This window comes from Barbatula barbatula (genome assembly GCF_947034865.1).
Source record: "Barbatula barbatula genome assembly, chromosome: 6".
NCBI lineage: Eukaryota > Metazoa > Chordata > Actinopteri > Cypriniformes > Nemacheilidae > Barbatula > Barbatula barbatula.
The window spans coordinates 25,505,780-25,530,603 of NC_136765.1; the positions used below are offsets into that span (position 1 = coordinate 25,505,780).

General features: G+C 40.3%; 2 protein-coding genes across 2 annotated transcripts; one reads left to right on the forward strand and one right to left on the reverse strand.

The window, feature by feature from the left end:
- The first annotated feature begins 642 nt into the window (after nt 1–642).
- Nucleotides 643–8,763, forward strand: thbs1a (thrombospondin 1a). Its single transcript, XM_079458282.1, has 22 exons — nt 643–701; nt 884–955; nt 1,120–1,682; nt 1,909–1,984; nt 2,319–2,411; nt 2,499–2,608; nt 2,721–2,846; nt 3,251–3,347; nt 3,490–3,663; nt 3,738–3,914; nt 4,009–4,182; nt 4,295–4,422; nt 4,502–4,654; nt 4,747–4,965; nt 5,067–5,174; nt 5,583–5,742; nt 5,840–6,193; nt 6,282–6,509; nt 6,592–6,863; nt 6,950–7,047; nt 7,193–7,332; nt 7,414–8,763. Exons 2-22 carry the CDS (start codon nt 889–891, stop codon nt 7,419–7,421), a joined length of 3,525 nt encoding a protein of 1,174 aa, XP_079314408.1. The 5' UTR covers nt 643–701; nt 884–888; the 3' UTR covers nt 7,422–8,763.
- A 653-nt stretch (nt 8,764–9,416) lies between these two features.
- fsip1 (fibrous sheath interacting protein 1) lies at nt 9,417–24,598 on the reverse strand. Its single transcript, XM_079459516.1, has 12 exons — nt 24,368–24,598; nt 24,219–24,267; nt 23,361–23,527; nt 23,224–23,278; nt 22,967–23,112; nt 22,815–22,890; nt 22,546–22,626; nt 22,003–22,124; nt 20,777–20,899; nt 18,451–18,609; nt 13,640–13,786; nt 9,417–9,849 (listed from the first exon to the last, which is right to left on the reverse strand). Exons 1-12 carry the CDS (start codon nt 24,440–24,442, stop codon nt 9,637–9,639), a joined length of 1,413 nt encoding a protein of 470 aa, XP_079315642.1. The 5' UTR covers nt 24,443–24,598; the 3' UTR covers nt 9,417–9,636.
- Nucleotides 24,599–24,824: the final 226 nt, after the last annotated feature.

Genomic DNA, 24,824 nt, shown 5'->3' on the forward strand with positions numbered 1-24,824 from the left:
ATAAAACAGTTAGGGTTTAATGATCATTTATCTTTGGAAAAACTGTTGCGAGTAAATTACATAAATGTTAATCTACAGTAAATTACCGGTAAATTGCTGCCAGTAATACTGTAATTTCCAAAGACATTCTTCACAGTGATATACTGTATTATCGAACATTATATCAATATTTAATAGTGTAATATGGATCATCACTCGATTGATTTTCAATCATTTTAATGATTATAATCGAAACATCTCCTCTTTATTTTTAAGAAAATACCAGTAACTATTGTAATTTTGATTATAAGTATTTTTGATCTTTTGGGCACATTTTTGGTCCCCAGGAGAAAAACAGCTCATAAATCTTTTTTTCAAATGTATAAATGCAAAAATGTTTAGTCGGGGAATAGAATATATATATATATATAATTTTTTTTATTACAAAAGCTTTGTCTATAAAAAGTCCCCATATAACTCTGAAACCCAACATGTGTGTGTGTGTGTATGCAGCAGTTTGCTGGCTGATGGAAATTTTGCTGTGGAATGTGCTCTTTTTTTCCGATGTTGGATATGAGAGTCATTCTGAGCGCTGATTGGTCGAGAGCTCATCTGAAGAATGTGTGAAAGTGCTTTAAAAGAGTTTGACTCTCGTGGGCGCACAACAGAACAAACCGCATACAGAGGGAAGAATAGCTCGGTGTTTAAGCGTCTCTCTTCAGGTGAGTGTTCTGTAACAGTGTTTAGATGAGTTGTGTGTGTGTGCTTTTCATTCCAGATGTATAAATGTACACAAGTTTGCATTTTGTTACAAAGCAGCTTTACAGAAACTAACAAGCAAAACATTACAGAGAAAAATCAATAATGAAAATGTTAAAACACGTGGTGTTTGTGTGTGTTACAGGGTAAATGATGTATTTGCGAGCCCTGCTTTTATGTGTCGTGTTGTGGAGTTCAGACTGCAGCAGACAGGCTGGTGAGTAAAAAAACCTTTAGTTCATTTTAATTTTAATTTTATTTGAATGTATTCAACTTTATACAATATAGTAACGTCTGCTGTCAGCCATGCTGCTTCTTGTTTTGGCGCATCTCACATTTCCATTCCCAGCACTCACAGATGCATTTCTTTCACTTCCACAGAAATGATGGATGATAACACGGTTTATGATCTGTTCGAGCTCGCCAATGTCCATAAGAAGCATCACGGAGTGAGTTTAGTGAAAGGACCCGACGCAAACAGCCCTGCTTACAAGATCCTGAACCCGAACCTGATTCCCTCAGTGCCCGAGCACTCCTTCAGGGACCTGCTGTTCTCCATCCAGACGGAGCGCGGCTTCATCTTCAGCGCCAACCTCAAGCAAGCCAAGCACACCAGGGGCACTCTGATCTCCGTGGAGAGGACGGACGGTTCCGGATCCGTGTTCGAAATCATCTCTAATGGAAAAGCCAACACTGTAGATGTGGTGTACGCAAGCGCGAGCGGACAGCAGGTGGTGTCGATTGAAGATGTGGATGTGGCGAACGGACACTGGAAGAACATCACGGTGTTTGTTCAGGAGGACCGAGCTCAGGTTCACGTGGGCTGCGAGGAGATCAACATTCAAGAGCTGGATGTTCCGATCCAACAGATTCTGACCCAGGAGGTCGCGGACATCTCCAAACTGAGGATCGGGAAAGGAGCGGCCAAAACGGATCGCTTTATGGTGAGAAACTTGATTTCGGATCTTGTGTGTCGTGGAGTTGGAGATTAGAGATTATTGGGGTTTTACGCATGGTAATATGTTCCGTTTTGGGAGCGCGTAAAGACGCGCCGAATGCGCACGAATGGTTTTGATTTAGATTCATTTCCCGCCCGGTGTAATAGTAGATGTTGTAAATTTTGCTCCATTTTTTAAAACCGATTTGTATGTTTTTTCCCCATAATGTCAGGGGGTTCTCCAGAACGTGAGATTTGTTTTTGGCACGACGCTGGACGCAATTTTACGCAACAAAGGCTGCGAGAACTGTGAGTATTTATATATTTTTGCAAGCTTGAGAATTCAATATATCATGACACAATAAATGTACAACATACCAGTCAAATGTTGGACAACCAGTTTGTTCTTTTATTGTTTGCTACCCACATTTAGAAATTGTGACAGGCTACAAAATAAATGAATTTTGAATGTGTATGTTACTTATTCTCCACCCTTTAAGTGTAATATTCATACAAACTATCTATATTCTACAAAACTAGTATCAAGCATTTAAGCCTTAAGATTGAATCAGGTATATTCAAACTTTCAACTGATCAATTTTAAATAAGTCTAAACCTGCTGAATGTGTGTGTGTTGATACAGCGGTCTTCATCACTGATGTCATAACCTTAGGGAACCCTGTAAATGGATCCAGTCCGGCCATTCGCACAGACTACACTGGACACAAATCTAAGGGTGAGCTCATCTTCAAGTGTTTCAGATGATGATCTCCATTTCGTCACAGACTCGTGAAGTTAAAGTCTGAATAATTTTGTTCTTCAGATTTACAGGACATCTGTGGTTTCTCCTGCGAGGATCTGACCAGCATGTTTAAGGAGCTCAAGGGACTCGGTGTGGTGGTGAAGCAGCTGTCAAATGATCTCCGCCAAGTGGTGAGCATGAAATTGAGTCGGCCTATCTGACTCTGATATCGTATCTTCAATTTGTGCATGCTTAACATTATTAGCTTTGAACCTGACAGCATTTCTTATTCTCTTATTCCAGACAGCAGATAACAACTTAATCAAGACCCAAATTAAAATCCACAGTGGAGTTTGTCTGCACAACGGCATTGTTTACAGAGATCAGAATGAGTGGACGATAGACAGCTGCACACACTGCACGTGTCAGGTACAAATGCACCCCAGACATACTAACTTATATTAAAGTGAGTGAAGTGTCCCAAATGAATCTCATCCGGTGAGAGTATTATAGTAGAGGAATAGTAGGACAAATCAGCTTTTCAAATTTCTAGGTCCTAAACACTTTCCTTCTAAACACACATGGTACATTTTAAGCTCAGACGTGGGGTGGGTGGCCACTGACTCACTTTTGTATTCTCCACCCTTATGTTGACCACAATGAAAGACTTTATTGGTCCCAACTGATATATGGTCAGAATTTACACCACCACAGGGTTTCCAGCCCAAATCAGAGCTCATTTAATTGGCAAACATAAAGCCAGCAGAGAGATTTTTATTTAATTTTATCGTGTAGCTTGACTTTAAAGTAATTTTCATGATTATATTTCGCAGAACTCTGCCACGGTTTGCCGTGAGATCTCTTGCCCTCTGATGCCTTGTGCAAACGCAACTGTCCCAGATGGTGAATGCTGCCCACGCTGTGGAACAAGTGAGTAAAGCTCTTTTAAAATAAAACGAAACAGACCGAAAAATTTTAATTTCAGTTTCCAACCAAAAGCAAGTGTCAAATTAAAAGTGAGCACATGAGTATCCATCATTTGACAATTTTCTCTCCTATGTCCTTCCTCTAGTGAACGACAACGCAGAAGACGGCTGGTCACCCTGGTCAGAATGGACACATTGCTCGGTGACGTGCGGCCGGGGCATTCAACAGCGTGGACGTTCCTGCGACCGCATCAACAGCAACTGCGATGGTACCTCTGTCCAGACCAGAGACTGTTTCAAGCAGGAGTGTGACAAACGCTGTAAGTCAACAAGTCAACTGCACATTTTACGTTCCCATCAGCTCGCATATGTCTAACTGATGGTCTACATGCAGTCAAACAGGATGGAGGCTGGAGCCACTGGTCTCCGTGGTCGTCCTGTTCCGTAACGTGTGGAGACGGCGTTATCACAAGAATCCGCCTCTGCAACTCTCCTACGCCTCAGATGGGTGGAAGAGACTGCCAGGGAGAAGGCCGACAGACTGAGTCATGCCAGATGTCTCCATGCCCAGGTATTTTGGCGTGAATACATGCATCTACTTGCATCCTTTAACCAAGCTTGGCATATGTCAAAACACCCGATCTTCTATTATCTCTGTGTCACAGTGAATGGAGGTTGGGGACCTTGGTCACTCTGGGACTCTTGTACTGTCACATGCGGTGGAGGACTACAGCGCAGACATCGTCTCTGTAACAGCCCTGCTCCAAAATATGATGGAAAAGACTGTCTGGGAGACTCCAAAGGAAGCCGTTTGTGCAATTCCCAATCATGTCCCGTTGGTAAGCAATAAAATCCAGTTTTAACGGTCTGACATGTTGACCTGTATATTGTTCCTCAACTTCTGTGTCTAAATGTATAGCCACATGTCAATTCTATGCTTCTCATCAACAGATGGATGTCTGTCCAACCCATGCTTCGCTGGCGCCAATTGCACCAGCTTCCCCGATGGCTCATGGAAGTGTGGGGATTGTCCAGTCGGATACACCGGGGATGGAATCAACTGCCAAGACATCGATGAGGTAAGAGTGTCACGCAAGACTGATGAACAAATTCTCAATAGAGATGTTGGATGGTCTTCATTATTTGTCATATCTGCAGTGCAAAGAAGTTCCAGATGCCTGTTTTGTGCTCAATGGAGTCCATCAGTGTGAGAACACCGAACCAGGATACAACTGCCTGCCCTGCCCACCACGCTATTCAGGACAGCAGCCATTCGGAAAGGGAGCGGAGCAAGCCATTGCCAATAAACAGGTTAGACCATCTTCTAGGAAGGTTCTTGGGAATTCTATAGGAGTAGCCAAATGTCCTTTGCTTAAGTTTAACATAAATCAAATCTTCCTCAGGTCTGCACGCCAAGAAACCCATGCGAGGATGGAACACACACCTGCAATAAGAAAGCTAACTGCATCTATCTGGGCATCTTCTCCGACATCTTGTATCGTTGTGAATGTAAACCAGGCTATGCTGGAAACGGTCACATCTGCGGAGAGGACACAGACCTGGACGGCTGGCCGAACACTGACCTCCCCTGTGTGGAAAATGCAACTTACCACTGCAAGAAGGTAGACAACTGTTTTCTTCATTATATAAGTATATTGTCATGTTGATGCCATGTTGTGTAATTGAAGTTCTAAATTCTTCATTTCAACATGTTATATTCAAGGACAACTGTCCTGATCTTCCCAACTCTGGCCAAGAAGACTATGACAAGGACGGAACTGGCGACGCTTGTGACTCTGATGATGATAATGATGGGATCTCTGATGATGGGGTAGGTTGAAAACACACTCTTCTTCTGTGATGATTGTTTGGAAAAGAGCATGACTAAAAAAGAAAATGGCTTTGCCAGTAGAAAAAAAAAACTGTCTTTAATGGCTTCAGTCCAGCGGTTCTGGATTTCTTAGTTGTACATCCATAATTCAGATTGTACATTGGGAGAAATTTAGACTGAGCAAATAAACAGTCATCATCTTTCAGCCAAACGATGCGTTCCTGCACAGCTGTGTTCCAAACCGTCACATCCGTGACTTATAACTTCCAACATTCATTTTGTTTAGTGCTCGGCTCGCTATGGTGCACAATTTATAAAGTCTGTCTGCAGGGTAAAAAATGACTGCAGATGTTCTTTATATTTAGCCAATCGTTTCATCACTGACTGAATCTTTTCGTTCTGAAACAGGACAACTGCCCATTCGTCTTTAACCCAAGACAGTACGACAACGATCACGATCAAGTCGGCGATCGATGTGACAACTGCCCCTATGACAGTAATCCAGAACAGACGGACACCGACAACAACGGCGAGGGAGATGCTTGTGCCATTGACATTGATGGCGATGGTAAGAAACTCAAACCTTTCAGAATGGGCTGAAGATAACATTGATATCTTGGAGCCCTTGAATGAATGTGCTAATGCCATTTCAATTAATTGTCCAGGTATTCTGAATGAGAAGGACAACTGCCCGTATGTGTACAACATTGACCAGAGAGACAGTGACTGGGATGGAGTTGGTGACCATTGTGACAACTGTCCATTGGAGCACAACCCTGACCAAGTTGACTCGGACTCTGACAACATTGGAGATAAGTGTGACAGCAACCAGGACATTGATGACGACGGTCATCAGAACAACCTGGACAACTGCCCATACATCTCCAATGCCAACCAGGTCGACCACGATAAAGACGGCAAAGGAGACGCCTGCGATCATGACGATGACAACGATGGCATACCCGACGACAAAGACAACTGCCGACTTGTCAAAAACCCAGACCAGCTCGATTCTGATGGTAAGACAGAAGCACTTGCCCAAATTTAGTTTCTTTTCTTTTTTTGGCTTTCACAAACTAAACGTTTTTCTCCTTTGGCCTTGCCCAGGTGATGGCCGAGGCGACGCTTGCAAGGGCGACTTCGACCAAGATAACGTGCTTGACATTTACGACGTTTGCCCAGAAAACTATGCCATCAGTGAGACAGACTTCCGCAGGTTCCAGATGGTTCCTCTAGACCCCACTGGAACTTCCCAGATCGATCCCAACTGGGTCGTCCGTCACCAGGGTAAAGAACTTCTGCAGACGGTTAACTGTGATCCTGGCATTGCTGTTGGTAAGTGTTCCAAGACATCAATATTTTCAACAACAGAAGGTTGTGATCACAGAATCTAAGCTTTGTTTTTCTTGTCCATCAGGTTATGATGAATTCAACGCTGTGGACTTCAGTGGCACGTTCTTCATCAACACTGACCGCGATGACGACTACGCCGGCTTTGTGTTCGGATACCAATCCAGTTCTCGGTTTTACGTGGTGATGTGGAAACAGATCACACAAACCTATTGGTCCCATACACCCACCAAAGCACAGGGTTACTCCGGACTGTCCATTAAAGTAGTGAACTCAACCACAGGACCGGGCGAGCATCTCAGGAACGCCTTGTGGCATACTGGAGACACACAGGGACAGGTATGCCCAGTTTTCAAGCTGTTAATACGTGACAATTAGTTTAATGCAAATTTGAACGTCTAGCTTACTTTATGCTTGGATTTCAGGTGCGTACCCTGTGGCATGACCCCAAGAAAATTGGCTGGAAGGATTACAGTGCCTACAGATGGCAACTGATCCATAGACCCAAATCTGGACTCATTAGGTAAATGTGATCAATATAGACAAACCCTTACCAGTTATTATTGATGTGATGTTGATATAACGTTTTATTGTTTTTTCTCGACATTGATTCAATATTAAAAAACTGAAAAACAGTTTTGCTCACCATGTTCTCTGTTTGCTTTTAGGGTTATTATGTACGAGGGTAATAGAATCATGGCTGATTCAGGAAGCATCTACGACAAAACGTATGCGGGTGGAAGACTCGGCCTCTTCGTCTTCTCTCAAGAGATGGTTTACTTCTCAGACCTCAAATATGAATGCAAAGGTAAAATACTTTTGTTATTGTTCGTAAAAACTCATGTTTGTCCAATACAACGTGCTCATAAGTGTTTATCTATCTTTGCAGATGTATAACAGTTTTCCTTGAAGATCTGCTGGTTGTCAATTATCGTCCGTCTGTCTTATAAAACTTTTGTGGTGGGATCAAGAAACCAAACGTAGAGCTGGAAAACATCTAATTGTCTAAATGAGAATGACAGGAGCCTGTAGATCTTAACTCATTCATCTCATGTATCTCCTCGGCTCTCAGTGAGAACTAAATCATATCAGGTTCTCGTTTCTTATCATTGGGTGGGTAATTCTTTTTTTTAATGAAACCTTGGATCTGCTGTGGACTATGAAGGAAGGAGTCCTCATGAACTGAAGCGTCTCCTTTATTCGGGTGGGTGTCTTGCCACCGGAGAAGCTGTTGTGGAGTGACGCACAGGGTGGACAGTTTGTTTGACGTTATGTGAATGTGTGGATCTTTTTCTTTGACACATCGAGACCTTCAGGACTCATTGATTCAAGTTACGTGTTACTTTTATCATCCGGCGTTGATGTTGCTATTTCTCAGGGCTAGATGGACCTACAGTGCTAAGAGATTTGAGGCACGGAGGATAAAGAAGGTTGTGATATCACAGAGAGAGAGAGACTGGATGATAAAGACACTTTTCAAACAAACAAAACTGGAACTGAAGTTTTCTTCGGTCTCAGCGGATTGATGAAAATGAACAACAATACATGATGATGATAACACAAATATTACCTCACAGTTGTACAATTGAAAGTAAAAAAACAACAAAAAATATATTTTGCCATTAATAATTCAGTTCTGTTTTGTCTACTTATGTAGTAAAGCAATTCATACTGTAAATAATACAAAACACAATTTTGGAAGCGATGCCCCAATACAACATGAATAGAAAGTCGTTTATAGAAATGCGTGCCTAATGGATGAATGAATGAATGATGCCTTTTTAAAAATAAGTTATTAGTAAATTTGTTTCTAATCTATTTTAAATGTCATGTGTACATATATGCTATTTAAATAATTTATAAGGAAACGTAACCTGACATAGAAAGTGTTTGTATAAACTGTTTGCACACTGATATGAGAATGTGTTGGTAATTTTTTCTATTGTTTATTGTTCTTTTATTATTAAACAGCCTTCGGTTTTCCACAGAACAATGTTGTTTTACTCATTAAAACCATGTGTCGTATGAACAATAAATAACTGACCAAAATCCCCAAATGGTCACATTAAAACATCTGGAATCGAAATCACAAGCTGTGACATTTATACTCAATATACGGTCTGTTAATATAAAATGATCATTTATTCAAGTTCATGTCATTAACAAAACAAAAGTTTGAGGTTTGTTTGGGTTTGAGGGTGAATGTCTATTGTTAAAATAAAGGTAAATGTGATCAATATCGGGAATTATTTGGAATGACTCATTTGGTCAAGTGCAATCTATGGTCCTTTTTACTATGGTCAGTAAACACACCGGTCATTTTCAAGCTCAAGAATGTGTGAAATGCCGGAGTCGCCGTAACGCGTCCATATGTGTGCAGTTGCTAAGGTGGTCTGAATGTTTTTTTAATGTGGGGTTTTAATGGGTTCTGGTTGAGTTTCAAAAATGACTTTCTGGCCCAAATAATAATAAGAAAAACACCAGCTATCTTCTTCAATACTCTCATCTCCAAATGAAACCAAGTCTTTGTTCATATAAAACCGTAGAAAATAGACGATCTCTCCAACCAGTGGCACACTTAAGAAACCAAGTATTTTTATCACAAATTTGCAGTTTAATTACCCTTAAGTTTAATAGGTGAGGTCAAATATGAACATTAGTAAAGTGTAGTCATGACTCATGAGTGATTTCATACTAAGTTGTTTGTCAATGTGACTTTATTTGGTTGTTTCCAAACACAACACAACACAACCGAGGCCGAACCTGTTTCCAACTAACCTTTCCTGGAAACCCAACAGATAGAAGCAGGGGTCATATGTCTGTTCAGATCTTTAAAGCATTTTTTTGGTAAAGTTCATGGCAATAAAGGAAAACACATGCTGGTTTCATTTTAAAAAGGAACATTTTATTTTGTTCTTGCGTACTGTTTCAGTGTTTGGAGGTTTGAATCTGATTCACAAGTCTGATTCTGATAATGACACTGGCACACAGCTCAGGGAAAAATCACAAACAGACCGTCTTAAAAATGTTGTGTAACTTTAAAGGACAGAAGCCAAGACTATGAACTAATGCAAAGATATAAAACAGAAGATTGAAGACGTTTTCTCTGTGGTCAGTCGGAAGGAATCTGGTTGTCAGTCTCAGCTCCTGGCAGCACGTCGGATAGATTCGAGCTGGACGGCGGTGGAGAAAACACTAGCGTAGATGTGTCGTGAGAGTCCAGAACTGAGTTCAGTCCTGATGAAAGAGCTGAAGATGACTGCACCATTTCATCCTCACACTTGAGCAGAAGATCATTCATCTGATCATCAGACAAATGAATCGGCTGTGAAAAGAGATCAACCAATAGTTATCAACTGTTATACATCTGAAAATGTTCATTGTTCATCTCACAAAGTCAAACTATCATAAGTTCTTTCACCCAGAGGAATATTTTATTTCTCAGTTGGTCTGGGACAAAATAGATTTCCCAAAAATTTAAACTTTGATCATTTTAAAAATAATAATTTATTTGTGGTGATATCTGGCATGAGCTCAGCGTAATGAAATCACTGTGCAGTTCAATGATTTTTTTACACTTAAGATGTTGATAACAGATCTGGCTGTGGTATTTCCCGACAATAAATCAACCTGTTAGCACAATTCCCATCACAAACTTCAGTGTATCCGACCAATGGACGGTCTGCTTGTGGCCAACAGAAACCAGAGCAAAAGCAGACAAGTGATTTGGAATCTGGAAACTAAAGACCACGGGAGTGTTCACGGGCAGGGAATAAAGTTCATTCAGTTCAACGAGAGGCTTTAATGAGAACATCATGCGTTCTTAGATGTGAAAAATGATGCAGAGTTATTATCATTAACAACACGACAAAAGATTTCTGTTACTTGACATAAAATACAGGCTTAATTATTAGTTGAAAAACTGAAAATAAAATGGGAAATGTTGCCTTAGCAAGTTAGAACAAACAACTTACTAACAAACTTAAAAACAAATAAATACTTGTTAATAAAAAGAATTATTAACCGCATGAAAAAAAATATGGCTTAGGTTTAGGGCTGCGCAATATACCGAAATACCGCAAAAAAATATATCAATTCTTTTTTGCAATAAATACAATTATGAAAGACATGTAAGAGTTACGTATAGACCACTTTGAATGACTTAACAATGCTGATCCAAAGCTGCTCCAAAATAACTTTGTGTGTCCACTAAACAATAGTTCAACAAAATGCAACTAACAGAACATTTTTAACCGAATGGATGTGTTTGTGACTCAGTCCTGATCTGATGTGTCTGCTTCCGACCTGTGTTCACATCTTGCACATCTTGTTTATACGTTTTTGGTTGATGCAAATAGCAGAGAGACTTGTGTGGAAGACGGTCAATACTCAGAAATAATGTAATACATGTATGTTGGTTAAATCATTTTCAGTTTTAAATATTTATTTTTACAAACTTATACAAAAAGAAAGATCGTGTTCCATATCGCATTATTTAGCATGCTATCGCTTTTTTTTAATATCGCACAGCCCTACTAAAATGTAACTAAAATGAACATTCAACTAAATATTAAAGCTTTTTAATAAATCAACAATAAAAAAACTTTAGCAACTCGGTTTTATACTGTATGTAACTTGATGAAAAAACCAAAGTCATTAAATCTTTGAGAAATGTCATCATCAGAAGCCTCATACCCCGTCAGGTTTATCTAGTGACTTCAAACAGTAGTGAACATTTCTCAAACTCTTCTGACACCACCAAAGACATCTATTATCTATACCGGGGTACTGACAGTGGTGTCGGGTCGAATGGCTTCCCTCGGGATGTGAGGAGCGCTGGGGGTTGGGTTAAGAGTCAAGTTCAGATGACATGACCAACATCATTACGACTCACCGCTGACTAACAGAGCAAAACTCTGAGCTATCAGTTACCACTAACACTCACACACGGCTTTCATTTTCAAACTCTGAAAGCTCAGTCATCACTTACTCATCCTCATAATAATCCAAACCTCTGTGGAACACAAAGGAAAGCAGCGTTTCTCTTTTAAATACAATAACTTACTGTACTTACTGAGCCAGATATCAGTCAGAACTCAATTGAATTCATTACGCACACTTAAAGGCATACTTTATGTAGTAAGTGAAGTAATATCAATATACTAGAAGTATACTTCTACGTCCACTAATATATAGTAAATACTATTTGTGACTAAATTTAGTACACATTGAAGTATACTCCCAGTGTCGTAGTTTTTACTTAACACCACATTTAAACGTAACGTGAACATCATTCACACCAAGTTTACTGTTTATACATTATTTTTGCACTTTAGATGTACCACTGTGTTCCTATGTAGGTAATAATTTTTATACTTGAAATATACATATTTTGAAGTAGATTTGATGTCAATTTTGAGTACACTTCCAAAATCAAGTGTGATTTCCCCGAGTGAAACAACCTCTGAAATGAGAAAGAAATGTAGGGCGGGACTTGATTTCATCCACAGACAACTGATTGGATCGTTAAAAGGCGAAAGGCCAGTTTGCGATCTGTCAGTCATTGAAGCCCCGCCCTCGTGCCATACCTCATGACCAGAAGTGAAGAGAGGTCGTTTCCAGAGGGGGAGGAGCTCAACATTTTCAATTAAAGAAAAAACGTGCAAATTAATGAATGAAACAAATGATGTGCAGAGAGTAATCATTTATAATAAATACTTCACCACGGTGTGAAACAACTAGAATGATCATTTTTTATTTCATGTCGACTTTAAACAAGTAAATAAGAGAGTACACATCTGCTTGGCCAATGTTGTGAATGTTTGTTTATGTTTAACAGTGCATGATTTATAACTAGGGGTATATCGCAATACAAAAAGAATAAGATATGTATCGTAAAGCAATTAAGATACTGTATGTATCGTAGACTGCGGCAATATATTTATTCATAAACAAAATCATATTTTTATGTTAAAATGTTACTCTTCAGTGACAGATCTATTCAGTTTTTTAGTTGACATGAAAATGGTTGAATTAAACCTCCAATATCGTCAATTCTTTAACAAAATAACGCGTTATCGAAAATAGTTAATGTAGTGGGAAAAAATCTATTTAAAATGTTTTTTTTGTACTCATTTTGCAATGCAATCGTAGGTGTAAACCCAGTATTGTGTATCATATTAAATCGTGAGCTGACAAATCATTACGCCCCCATTTATTACGTTGAAAAATGTAATGTTATGTGAAATGTTACTCGGATGAATATGAAAGCTTTTTAAAGATGAATCACTATATCAACCATCTCCACGAACACAAACTCCAGCGTTTCAGACTAAACACTTCTGACACAAGAACGTCCCTCTCATATCAAAAACACATACAGAAGAAACAGAGGAGTCCGCACACTGTGAGCACTTCACTTTTTATCGAAGAAGACAAACACCTGCTTTCAGTAAAGATGTAACAGGCCGCGTCTCACTCATGTGAATCACGCAAGCGAGAGATATTTGGTTTGTTTGGTGTGCATCAGTTTACTTCAGAGGTAATGAAATTAACAGATCAGACTCGGAAAGCTGCTGGTAAAAATAAATGTTCTGTCTGTGGATGCTTCAGCATGTCATAGCTGTTATGTTTCCCATAAAATCTGAACTGGATCAAATTCGGTACATATCTTACCTCCACATAATTTACGAATACGTTCTCAAAACAAAGATCAAGCATTCAAATGGGATATTAACATGACGATGACAGATACGTCTATCAACTGAATGAAGAGAAGAATTACTGACGTCCACATACAGCTAATGGCTGAACGGCAGCGCGGTAAAAGCGGAGTCTGGCACAGCATGAAGACGGACAGAAACACAAATCAAACAGCATGTGTTACTCTTTGTGCTTCCAGAAAATCAGTTCTCAGAAACACAGAGCGATGCAGATGGAATAACACAAATGATGTCATAGCTCAGTAGAGCCGAGAGTAACTTATCAATCATTTATTCTGAACGAGGCAAACAAAACACAAACCTGCTTAGAAAACCAAATAAAAATCACTCATGCTTAAAATCAGGAAACTCAGTTCCTGTTTATATTACCTCTGACACTCCGTCTGAACTCACATTGCTCGGCTCGGTCTCATCCAGGTCCTGCAGCTGCTGTTGGATTTCTCGCAGACGTCTCTCTTGTTCTCGTGTCTCTCTCACGTCCAACAGGACTCTTTCTCCTCTGTCTCCCATCTTCATCTCATCCAAACTTGAAAGTCTCATCTAGAAACACAGCAGAGAGCTTGTGTGAGACTTCAGAGATGTTCAAAGTTCAAAAGCACTTAGAAGGATGTCAACTGAGAAAACAAGGAAGAAGTTTTATTTGATTACTGCTACCTGGAAAAAACTTTTTTAAGAACATTTAGTTATGTGTGCTGTGATATATCAGCACCAGAAGTAGCACTAGACGTCTATCATGAGTCAAGAAGAAACTCCACAAACAGCTCGGCACAATCTGGTGCTGGACATTTACTGCCTTTATTTAATCATTCTGAACAGAAATCCATACACAGTTACAATATACAGTTTATTTCTCTACAAAACTAATGTCAGTATAACATATAATCCTTCAGATGTGAGGAAAGAGACGGCTGTATTTCACATACGGTCCCTAAGCAGAAGCCTGTGTAACGTGCTGCTTGAAATCTGGCGCCTCTCTCAGAAAAACAGGCCATATGAGTCACATTGAGTCTGAACAAGAGCTGGACGTTCAGTCAACGCCACGTGGAGTCAGGAAAAGAGCCAGAGTTACCCTGAGCAGCCCCACCAGCAGCACAGCTCTACTGCATCACAGACACATCAGATCAGGACTGATTCACAGACACATCAGATCAGGACTGAGTCACAGACACATCAGATCAGGACTGATTCACAGACACATCAGATCAGGACTGATTCACAGACACATCAGATCAGGACTGATTCACAGACACATCAGATCAGGACTGAGTCACAGACACATCAGATCAGGACTGATTCACAGACACATCAGATCAGGACTGATTCACAGACACATCAGATCAGGACTGATTCACAGACACATCAGATCAGGACTGATTCACAGACACATCAGATCAGGACTGAGTCACAGACACATCAGATCAGGACTGATTCACAGACACATCAGATCAGGACTGATTCACAGACACATCAGATCAGGACTGATTCACAGACACATCAGATCAGGACTGAGTCACAGACACATCAGATCAGGACTGATTCACAGACACATCAGATCAGGACTGAGTCACAGACACATCAGATCAGGACTGATTCACAGACACATCAGATCAGGACTGAGTCACAGACACATCAGATCAGGACTGATTCACAGACACATCAGATCAGGACTGATTCACAGACACATCAGATCAGGACTGATTCACAGACACATCAGATCAGGACTGAGTCACAGACACATCAGATCAGGACTGAGTCACAGACACATCAGATCAGGACTGATTCACAGACACATCAGATCAGGACTGAGTCACAGACACATCAGATCAGGACTGATTCACAGACACATCAGATCAGGACTGAGTCACAGACACATCAGATCAGGACTGATTCACAGACACATCAGATCAGGACTGAGTCACAGACACATCAGATCAGGACTGATTCACAGACACATCAGATCAGGACTGATTCACAGACACATCAGATCAGGACTGAGTCACAGACACATCAGATCAGGACTGATTCACAGACACATCAGATCAGGACTGAGTCACAGACACATCAGATCAGGACTGAGTCACAGACACATCAGATCAGGACTGATTCACAGACACATCAGATCAGGACTGATTCACAGACACATCAGATCAGGAGTGATTCACAGACACATCAGATCAGGACTGATTCACAGACACATCAGATCAGGACTGATTCACAGACACATCAGATCAGGACTGAGTCACAGACACATCAGATAAGGACTGATTCACAGACACATCAGATCAGGACTGATTCACAGACACATCAGATCAGGACTGAGTCACAGACACATCAGATCAGGACTGAGTCACAGACACATCAGATCAGGACTGAGTCACAGACACATCAGATCAGGACTGAGTCACAGACACATCAGATCAGGACTGATTCACAGACACATCAGATCAGGACTGATTCACAGACACATCAGATCAGGACTGATTCACAGACACATCAGATCAGGACTGAGTCACAGACACATCAGATCAGGACTGAGTCACAGACACATCAGATCAGGACTGATTCACAGACACATCAGATCAGGACTGATTCACAGACACATCAGATCAGGACTGATTCACAGACACATCAGATCAGGACTGATTCACAGACACATCAGATCAGGACTGAGTCACAGACACATCAGATCAGGACTGAGTCACAGACACATCAGATCAGGACTGAGTCACAGACACATCAGATCAGGACTGATTCACAGACACATCAGATCAGGACTGATTCACAGACACATCAGATCAGGACTGATTCACAGACACATCAGATCAGGACTGATTCACAGACACATCAGATCAGGACTGATTCACAGACACATCAGATCAGGACTGATTCACAGACACATCAGATCAGGACTGATTCACAGACACATCAGACCAGGACTGATTCACAGACACATCAGATCAGGACTGATTCACAGACACATCAGATCAGGACTGATTCACAGACACATCAGATCAGGACTGATTCACAGACACATCAGATCAGGACTGATTCACAGACACATCAGATCAGGACTGATTCACAGACACATCAGATCAGGACTGATTCACAGACACATCAGATCAGGACTGAGTCACAGACACATCAGATCAGGACTGATTCACAGACACATCAGATCAGGACTGATTCACAGACACATCAGATCAGGACTGAGTCACAGACACATCAGATCAGGACTGATTCACAGACACATCAGATCAGGACTGATTCACAGACACATCAGATCAGGACTGATTCACAGACACATCAGATCAGGACTGATTCACAGACACATCAGATCAGGACTGATTCACAGACACATCAGATCAGGACTGAGTCACAGACACATCAGATCAGGACTGATTCACAGACACATCAGATCAGGACTGATTCACAGACACATCAGATCAGGACTGAGTCACAGACACATCAGATCAGGACTGATTCACAGACACATCAGATCAGGACTGATTCACAGACACATCAGATCAGGACTGAGTCACAGACACATCAGATCAGGACTGATTCACAGACACATCAGATCAGGACTGATTCACAGACACATCAGATCAGGACTGAGTCACAGACACATCAGATCAGGACTGAGTCACAGACACATCAGATCAGAATTTAAAACAAATTTGACTTTAGTTTCTTTATAAGCACAAGTGCACTTGTAGACAGAGTCATTGAGACATTCTTGTAGTATTTGACAATAAACCTGAGGCTCGTCTGGATTCGTGCGTGTCAGCAGATCAAAACCACAACATTTTCCATGTGAGAGAAACTTTAATGTGCAAAGAAACGTGAGTCTGGGCAGCGTGGAATCGTTCTCTTAAACATGTGAATCATTTTTCAGCACAACCCAAAAATACTGTTCAAACTTTTTGCATCCATTCACTGAACAACATAAAAAACAACAACATCCAGCAGAACAAAAGTCAATTCTCTGTGCCAAGAAAAACAACTCAGATCGAACCGAATCAAGAATTCCACAAATCAACCGTCCAAACTTGTGTTCTGAACTCTACACCGGTGGCTGAGACGTCACTGACCATCATCTCTGACCTACATTTCTCATCTGGTCTCAATCTCTGCTCTTTTCATTGATTCGATTCAGTATGAGGTTATCAGAGACATCCACGATACACGTTATACTGGAGAGATGGAAACTTTCTCTCTTAGACAAACCGCGAAATGCCTTTTAATATAATAATAAACCAATATGAAAATAAGACTGGAACTGGGGAAAGGGTGGCGTGAACCATCCAACATTCTCCTCCAGGAATTACGGGCTTGTCTTCAGCGCACCAAAACACATACAGACAAACTTTAACGTTTAACATGTGGCTTGTGGATATAATGCGCTGCGTTTCAGATGTTTATAATTAAGCTAAAACGTTAAAGAGGCTACCAGTGTTTACATTCACAAACAAACACAAACACAGCGTCTCCAAATCCCTGTGGATCTTTGAAGAGCATCTGCAGTGCTCATAAACTCATGTGCTGCTTTAATCTGAGAAACATCACATCATATTTGTAAGTCTGGCACTTTTTACAATGTGGTTTGTATAATGAAGTTCCTTCAGATGATTCCACGCCGAGTGCATCGTGTTCTGGAATATCAAACAATTTAAGCACAGATGAGATCTCCATAAGATCTCGATCATTTCTCTCAAACATGAAGCAGATCAAAGGGAACGCAAATGGACACATTTGCTCAAGTCAGAAGTCTCACATGTGTCTGTTATTAGAGTTTGAGATGTCTCAATATGAACTCTCATCAAACTGACTCAAATCCACATTATTTGATCTCTACAAACTACATTCATATGTAGTGTTTCTGTTTTTATTTCTAAGGCTTTGAAACATCTGAGACCCAAATGAAACAACTGAGAACTCCATCAGATCTCCTGAGAAAAATTAATTTCCCCTCTGAAGACCACTCAGAGAATTCTGGGTGTTTTCTCAGGAGACATCTGTGATGAAGGAGCAAATGCTCTCAATTTAATCTCACCGATGTCTATGAGAATTATTCCAAAATTGTGATTTTTCCTTATGGGTAGTTATCATTCTTGGGCCTTTTTTACAGAGCAGGAGACCTGTGGGCCGCCGTGAGCTGAACGGAGAGATAAACTGGAGTCGAGTCCAAAAAGATCAGTACAGACCGGTGAAGAGCTGAGGTCGGCCGGCGGGCTCCTCGCAGACAGGAAGTCCTTCACAGGAAGTAGCAGCTGCAGTCTGGAGTCTATATGGAGGAGACTGTTGAGTTCAGAAGGTTCAGGAGTGAAACCTTCACCGGACACAACACACTGAGACGAGATGGCCTGAGAAACAAAACGTCTCGTCAATGTCAACATTCAAATGGGTTGTAGTTCAATAAATATGTGCGCATTCAGTATCTAACAATTAAACAACATCTGTGTCCTTTTTGTCTCTTTCAGAAGCCATCTCGTGTAAATCAAGTCCAGCGGGTTTCCTGCACCTGGTATTTGCACTTTTGGACTTCAGACAATATTCTGATTGCTGCTCTCAGCCGCTCCGTCCAAAGAACCAAATAACTAAAGCTTGACTAATCTATTTCTGTTTCCCAGTGAGCAAACCTCCCATCAGGCCGAGCGGCGCTGAGCGCAGGGGTACGGCAGGGATGAGGTAAGCTTTGGCCCGCTTCCCGTGTGCAGATCTCACAGCCGAAACGGAAGGCCGATCAGAAGTCTGGGTGTAATTACGGTGACCTCACAGAACAACGAGACGGGATTATAATGTAGGAAAGTGCGATGGAAAAAACGGCAGGTTTGGATAGTTCACAATAACATGCTGTGACTCTGAGAGATGGCAAAACTGAGGAAACATTTTTACCCGACTATTAATACTTTCTAATAAATAAAGGAAATAATTTTTTTTGGACAAACCATTTTAAAATTATTTAGTTTAGTCAGTGTAAGGTTGTTTAGTTCCTTAACTAAGATGGATGTTCAAACGACAAACAGTTAATTCACAATAAAAAGTCTGTTATTTATAATTATAAAGATACGATTTTACAGTCTGTCCCCATTTTAAGAGAATACAAAGACAAATATAACAATAACAATAGAGAAGAACGATATCAGAACACCTTTTAAAGTGATTCATTTACAACCGTTGAACGAGAAAACATTGACTGCCAATCAAACTCCTTTAAAATTTAACAAAGCTTAAAGTCCCAGTGAAATTAAAAATGACAATGCCAATTTTTTCATAAAATATTGCAGCGTTTATTGTAAATAGTTTATCAATGTGGCTGATTCTCTTTTTCAAAATCGTGTGCCCTCATAATCTTAAATTAAAATATGAAAATGCACTTGCTTCCTGTAATGAGTATCCATTTTAAATGACGTATGTTAGACGGCTTGGGCGGAGCATCCGTTAGCTCCTCCCCTTCGACTTTCAATCTGCTGCCAGTTCCATTTTAAAATGCAATGGCTGTTTTTATACATCAAATCGCAGAGAAAGATGAAAGCCACGCCCCCTATTTTTCTTATTCATTCATTCTTAGTCCTTTCACTCAGAAAGGCGAAAGTACAAACGATCGCAACTTCCGGTTCACAGGGACATTTGGTGTGAATATTCGGCATTTAATAACTGCATTTGCTTTTTTACAACCATATATTTCATAACTACTGTACACATGTGCAGTGTTGGGTGTAACTAGATACTAAGTAATTAGTTACTATAATTTAATTCATTTTTCTCTTGAAAACGTAAAGTAAGGGATTACCTCTGTAACTTCATTACAGTTACTTCTGATGTAATTGAGCTAAATACTGTGTAATTTATTCAATAGTGGAAATGACATCAAAATTATAAGTCTAATTTTAAAATGTTTGCTTTAATGTATCTTCCTCACATTTGTATACTTTGTTCAGTTAATAAGAATACTTTATGAAGTTATTGTTTATTTGAATGAATTCAAAGAGTCGTTTCATGTCTATTGAATCACTTCACTACTCAAGGTTGATGTAGGATATAGAAAATCATTAGTAAGAAGTCATTCAATACTTACTTTGTACAGTAATCTCATTACACTATTGAATGTGTAACTAGTAATTCATTATTGTTCAGAGTAACTTTACCAACACTGCGTATGTGCGAGAATTAAATTAGATTAATCCAAAGCATGACTAAAGTAAATCATGATAACACAAAGTGATTTCTTCAGCTATCAGAACTGATTTTCTGGACAGAAACAGAAGACTTAGTCAAGCTCCCGTTTAAAGCCAAAGTCACATTCGACTGCACATTATGTCTCTTTAAGAAGAATGTGTACTACAAAGTGACTCGATGTTCCCGCGGCTCACAGTGTATGTATTACATGGGCAAAATGTATTTTGTCTAGATAGTTATATGTACAACAAATAGAAACACATTTGATACTCGGTGTGCAATTCAATAAATGCAAATTCTATCATTTCAACTGAGTGTAACTGCAATCCTGTTATTTCTCTTTACATCTACCTTTGGGGTGTGACTCCATGCATCTGTATGGTTCTGATCTTCCTCTAGATCTTTGAGAAGTTCCTCGAGTCTCTCCCTCTCGTGTTGCGTCAGGTGCACCGTCGTGCCTGCAACACCTGCCAACTGAACACACGCACACACAGCATCCATTAGCTCCGGGCCTCAAATCCACCTGTCAATCACACAAACATTTCATCTTTGTGCCAAAGAAACAAGGAAAGGAAAATGTAACATATACCCAGATCAGATTTCTGAGTACATATCACATCCAACCATTCTTTATACATGACATCATATCTTTTTCCTATCAACTTCTCAAAAAATCTTTAACCAAGATAGATTTCCTCAAAAAGCATTGGAGTCTTGTTTTGGGGAAAAGAATACAAATTAGTTATGCTTAAAAGAAGAATAAATATCTGTCGATTGGGTTGGACAAATAAATCAGGTTTAAGAACTTAATTCGGCTTATTTTTCTCATAAGGTAAGCAGCACATATATCATGCCTGTTTTAAGCACAAACTACCTTGATTTGGATAATTTTTCATAAAATAATACAATCTTAGGTCATTTCTACTCTCAAGTAAATATTACACCTGATTTAAATATTTGTATAGGAATACAAGACAAAAATAGAAAGTAATGAGTTAATGTATGCAGTGTTTACTAATACACAATGTATATCGCTAGACATTTACAGTATTTCATCATCTTGGCGAACACATATGTTCTGGAAAGCAAATCTCCCCTTTCCCATTACCACCTGACATGGACGAGAGATATTGGTATCGAATCATTTTTCAAGGCTGTAACATGTACTAAAGCCTGGCTGTTTAAAATAAAATAAAATAAAGTAGATCGATTACATTTATTTATTTATTACAGGGACAATGCATATTAAAAAACATTTCTGTCAATATGCCAGAGTTAGCCAAAAGGCAAGTTTTCACCTGCAGTCCCTAGACAGATGGTAAAAGTCACCCTAAAAGATATACAGAATAAAGACGGGAAAGACAACTGCCCTATATAAAATACTTTGCTCTGTATACTGTGGTGGGCTATATGAGACCTGTTTTACTGCACTTGTTGTCCTTATGTTCTTCCATCGTTCACCTCATTTGTAAGTCACTTTGGATAGAAGCGTCTGCTAAATGACTAAATGTAAATGTAAAGCTTCTGCACGTGTTCAGTCATACGGCTGAAATTGGCCTGACGTGACCTCCACATACCTCGATATTTTTCTTGACAAAATCTTGCCTGCGCTTGCCGTGAGCAGCTCTGTGCCGTCTGCTGTCTGGAGACTGATCTTCCATCACCTGCTCACCCACTTCAGGCACGTCACATGTGATTTCTGAGTCAACAAACACAGTAAACTGATGCGATGAATGATAAAAGGTGTAATTCACTGATAAAGGAGCTCTGCATTTATTACATCACTGATCTCATGAGCTTCAGAACGATTATTTATGTGAGCATGACTCCCTCTAGTGTTAAAACAACGACATGCAATGAGTAAAATTACAGAAAGTAAAAATAAATTTGACTTCTTAATGTAAAAAAACAATCTTGTCTTGACAAATGGATTTTCTGATTTTCTAAACACACATTTCTAATATACTACCACAATATATGCTTTATTACATTGTGCACCTTGTACATGATAACCTCTTAGATTATTAACAAGAAATGAAAAAGGTGCTTCAGAATCAAATCATCGTTTCAGTTACTTCATGCGAAATACAGTTTGTGTTTTTTAATTCCTTTCACTTCACCTTCCTTCTGACTTCTCGGGTTCAAATCTTCGAGGACTTCAGTCCCAAAGACAGGCACAAAATCCACTTCCTCATCCTGAGCTGAGAGAATAAAGGTGAATCGTTCATCTTCACACACAAGAAAAAACATGAACTCAAGCTTCACGTCTACATCACGCATGTTTGATTTGTGTCACGCGATTCAAAGCACACGTGACAGCCAATGTTTGAGAGATTCCTATGAGCGTTCATGCCGAATGACTGCAGCTTTCCTCTTCAATCACACTTACAGCTGTCAGGGGTCAGTGCGAGAAAGCGTCTGGTGTTGTCCATCTCATCGCTGCTCTCGGGACTCATTCTGACAGCCTATAAAGCATGGCTATATTACAAAAGGATGAGACGTTTGCATCCATTACTGATGCGTTTGAGCGCAAAAACCCACCTGAAGCTCCTGCCAGAGGCCGAGATGAAGTTCCCTGCCTTTCCGCTTCACTTCTCTCTCCGCTGACACCTTGAGAGCCAGAATCTGGTCCAGCTTCTTCATTTTCTTGATGGCTTTTCTCAACTCTGGATCTTCCTCATCTTCATCTTGTGAAAAACAAAAGAAGACCTATGTTCTTACGTATTTTACTCTACCGTCCAAGTCAATAATACTGCCGACCGTTCAGCCTTGCAGAAGCAATCAGATCTCTCATTTACCTTGATCAGAGCCGTGTTCTGCACAATCGCTGACGTCACGTGTGTTCTCCTGAGCCTGCGTTATGATTTATGTCATTAACGCCTACTGTCATCTGGGTTTTAAATGTTTTACAAAAATGTACATTATATAACTTCACCGTAGTATCCTTGACATCGGGGCTGAGGACCTGGAGAGATCTGTGGCCTCTCCTGATCTCAGAGAAAGACTCTCGACTCCCAGCGTGAGAACGTTCACCGCTGGCCGGTCGAGATATATCATCCAGGCTGCCTTTGGTGATGTCCATGTAATCCTCAGATGCAGCGACTACAACATTTACAAGCGTTTTGTTTTAAGAGACAGAGTTACTGTTCTTTCTTTCATCACCACAGTGTTTAACAGTACGGGGGAAAGTCATGTATGTGCTTTATTATCTGCTTAAACATGTTTAGAGAACTTCCGCCGTCTTCGGAGCACAAATGAAGATATTTAGGTGTCGTCCGAGAGATTTCCAGACCACCTCATAGACATCATGGTGTCAGTTGTTGTCAAGGTCCAGAAAGGCACTAAAGATGGTTACATTGGTCCATCCGCTCATAGTGGCTCAGATGAATTGTTTTGAAGCGATGAGAATGCTTTATGTGCGGAAAACAAACCAAAATACGACTTTAATGGATATATTCTCCTCTGTGTTGTCAGTGTATGGCGCGAGTACAAGTTCTCTCGTCCAAAAAGAAGACGAAGAAAAAGTGAGCCACTAAGCGGATGGACCAATGTAACCATCTTTAGTGCCTTTCTGGACCTTGACAACAACTGACACCATGATGAGGAGGTCTTGAAATTTCTCGGACGACACTTATCTTAATTTGTGCTCCGAAGACGCCCAAAGTTCTCTAAACATGTTTAATGTCATGTGGGCGAATAAAAACACCACAAAGTAGATTTTGGGGTGAACTTCCCCTTTAAGCACTTCACGGATCATAAGATGATATTGATAATATAATGAAGCATTACTAACCCTGATCAAAGGGCAGATTCTCTGATGGACATCCAATGTTCTCTGGATCCTATAGTGATGAATCATTAGTGATGGTAAATATGGGATGTTTGTGTGTAATGCGTGTCACGTGTGTGAACCTGCAGGGATTCTGGACACTCGTCACTGACCCGAGAAAGCACCTCCAGACGACCCTCGGTTACATCCATCCGCAACTGCACATCTGTACCGTCATCTCTCATCATAACGCAAGTAAAACGTAGAAAATATGACTTAAAGCATTGCACGTGATCGGTCTTTACGGCATGGTGACGCTCAAACTGTTAAAACGAAGTGAATTACTTAATGAATTTCTTACCCTGTCAACGTCACGCGAGCTGTTTTTCATCCTTCTGTTTACTAGCGCGAGGTATCTAAGGACGCTAAAGGTTACCCGGATGTTGTAACTGTGGCTGCGCAGTGTTCGCTGCGCAGCTGTGTCACAAATGACATACACTATACACTATACACAATAGACTATACACTATGCACTATACACAATAGACTATACACTATGCACTATACACTATACACTATACACAATAGACTATACACAATAGACTATACACTATGCACTTTACACAATAG

Excerpts from the sequence above, each read along its gene's own strand:
- thbs1a (XM_079458282.1), top strand. The coding sequence starts at position 889 with ATGATGTATTTGCGAGCCCTGCTTTTATGTGTCGTGTTGTGGAGTTCA. Across the intron at positions 2,412-2,498 it reads CACTGGACACAAATCTAAGG|ATTTACAGGACATCTGTGGT; the intron begins GTGAGCTCATCT and ends TTTGTTCTTCAG. Across the intron at positions 3,348-3,489 it reads CTGCCCACGCTGTGGAACAA|TGAACGACAACGCAGAAGAC; the intron begins GTGAGTAAAGCT and ends TCCTTCCTCTAG.
- fsip1 (XM_079459516.1), bottom strand. The coding sequence starts at position 24,442 with ATGATGAGAGATGACGGTACAGATGTGCAGTTGCGGATGGATGTAACC. Across the intron at positions 23,279-23,360 it reads CCGATGTCAAGGATACTACG|GCTCAGGAGAACACACGTGA; the intron begins GTGAAGTTATAT and ends ATCATAACGCAG. Across the intron at positions 9,850-13,639 it reads ATGAGACCGAGCCGAGCAAT|CCGATTCATTTGTCTGATGA; the intron begins GTGAGTTCAGAC and ends CTCTTTTCACAG.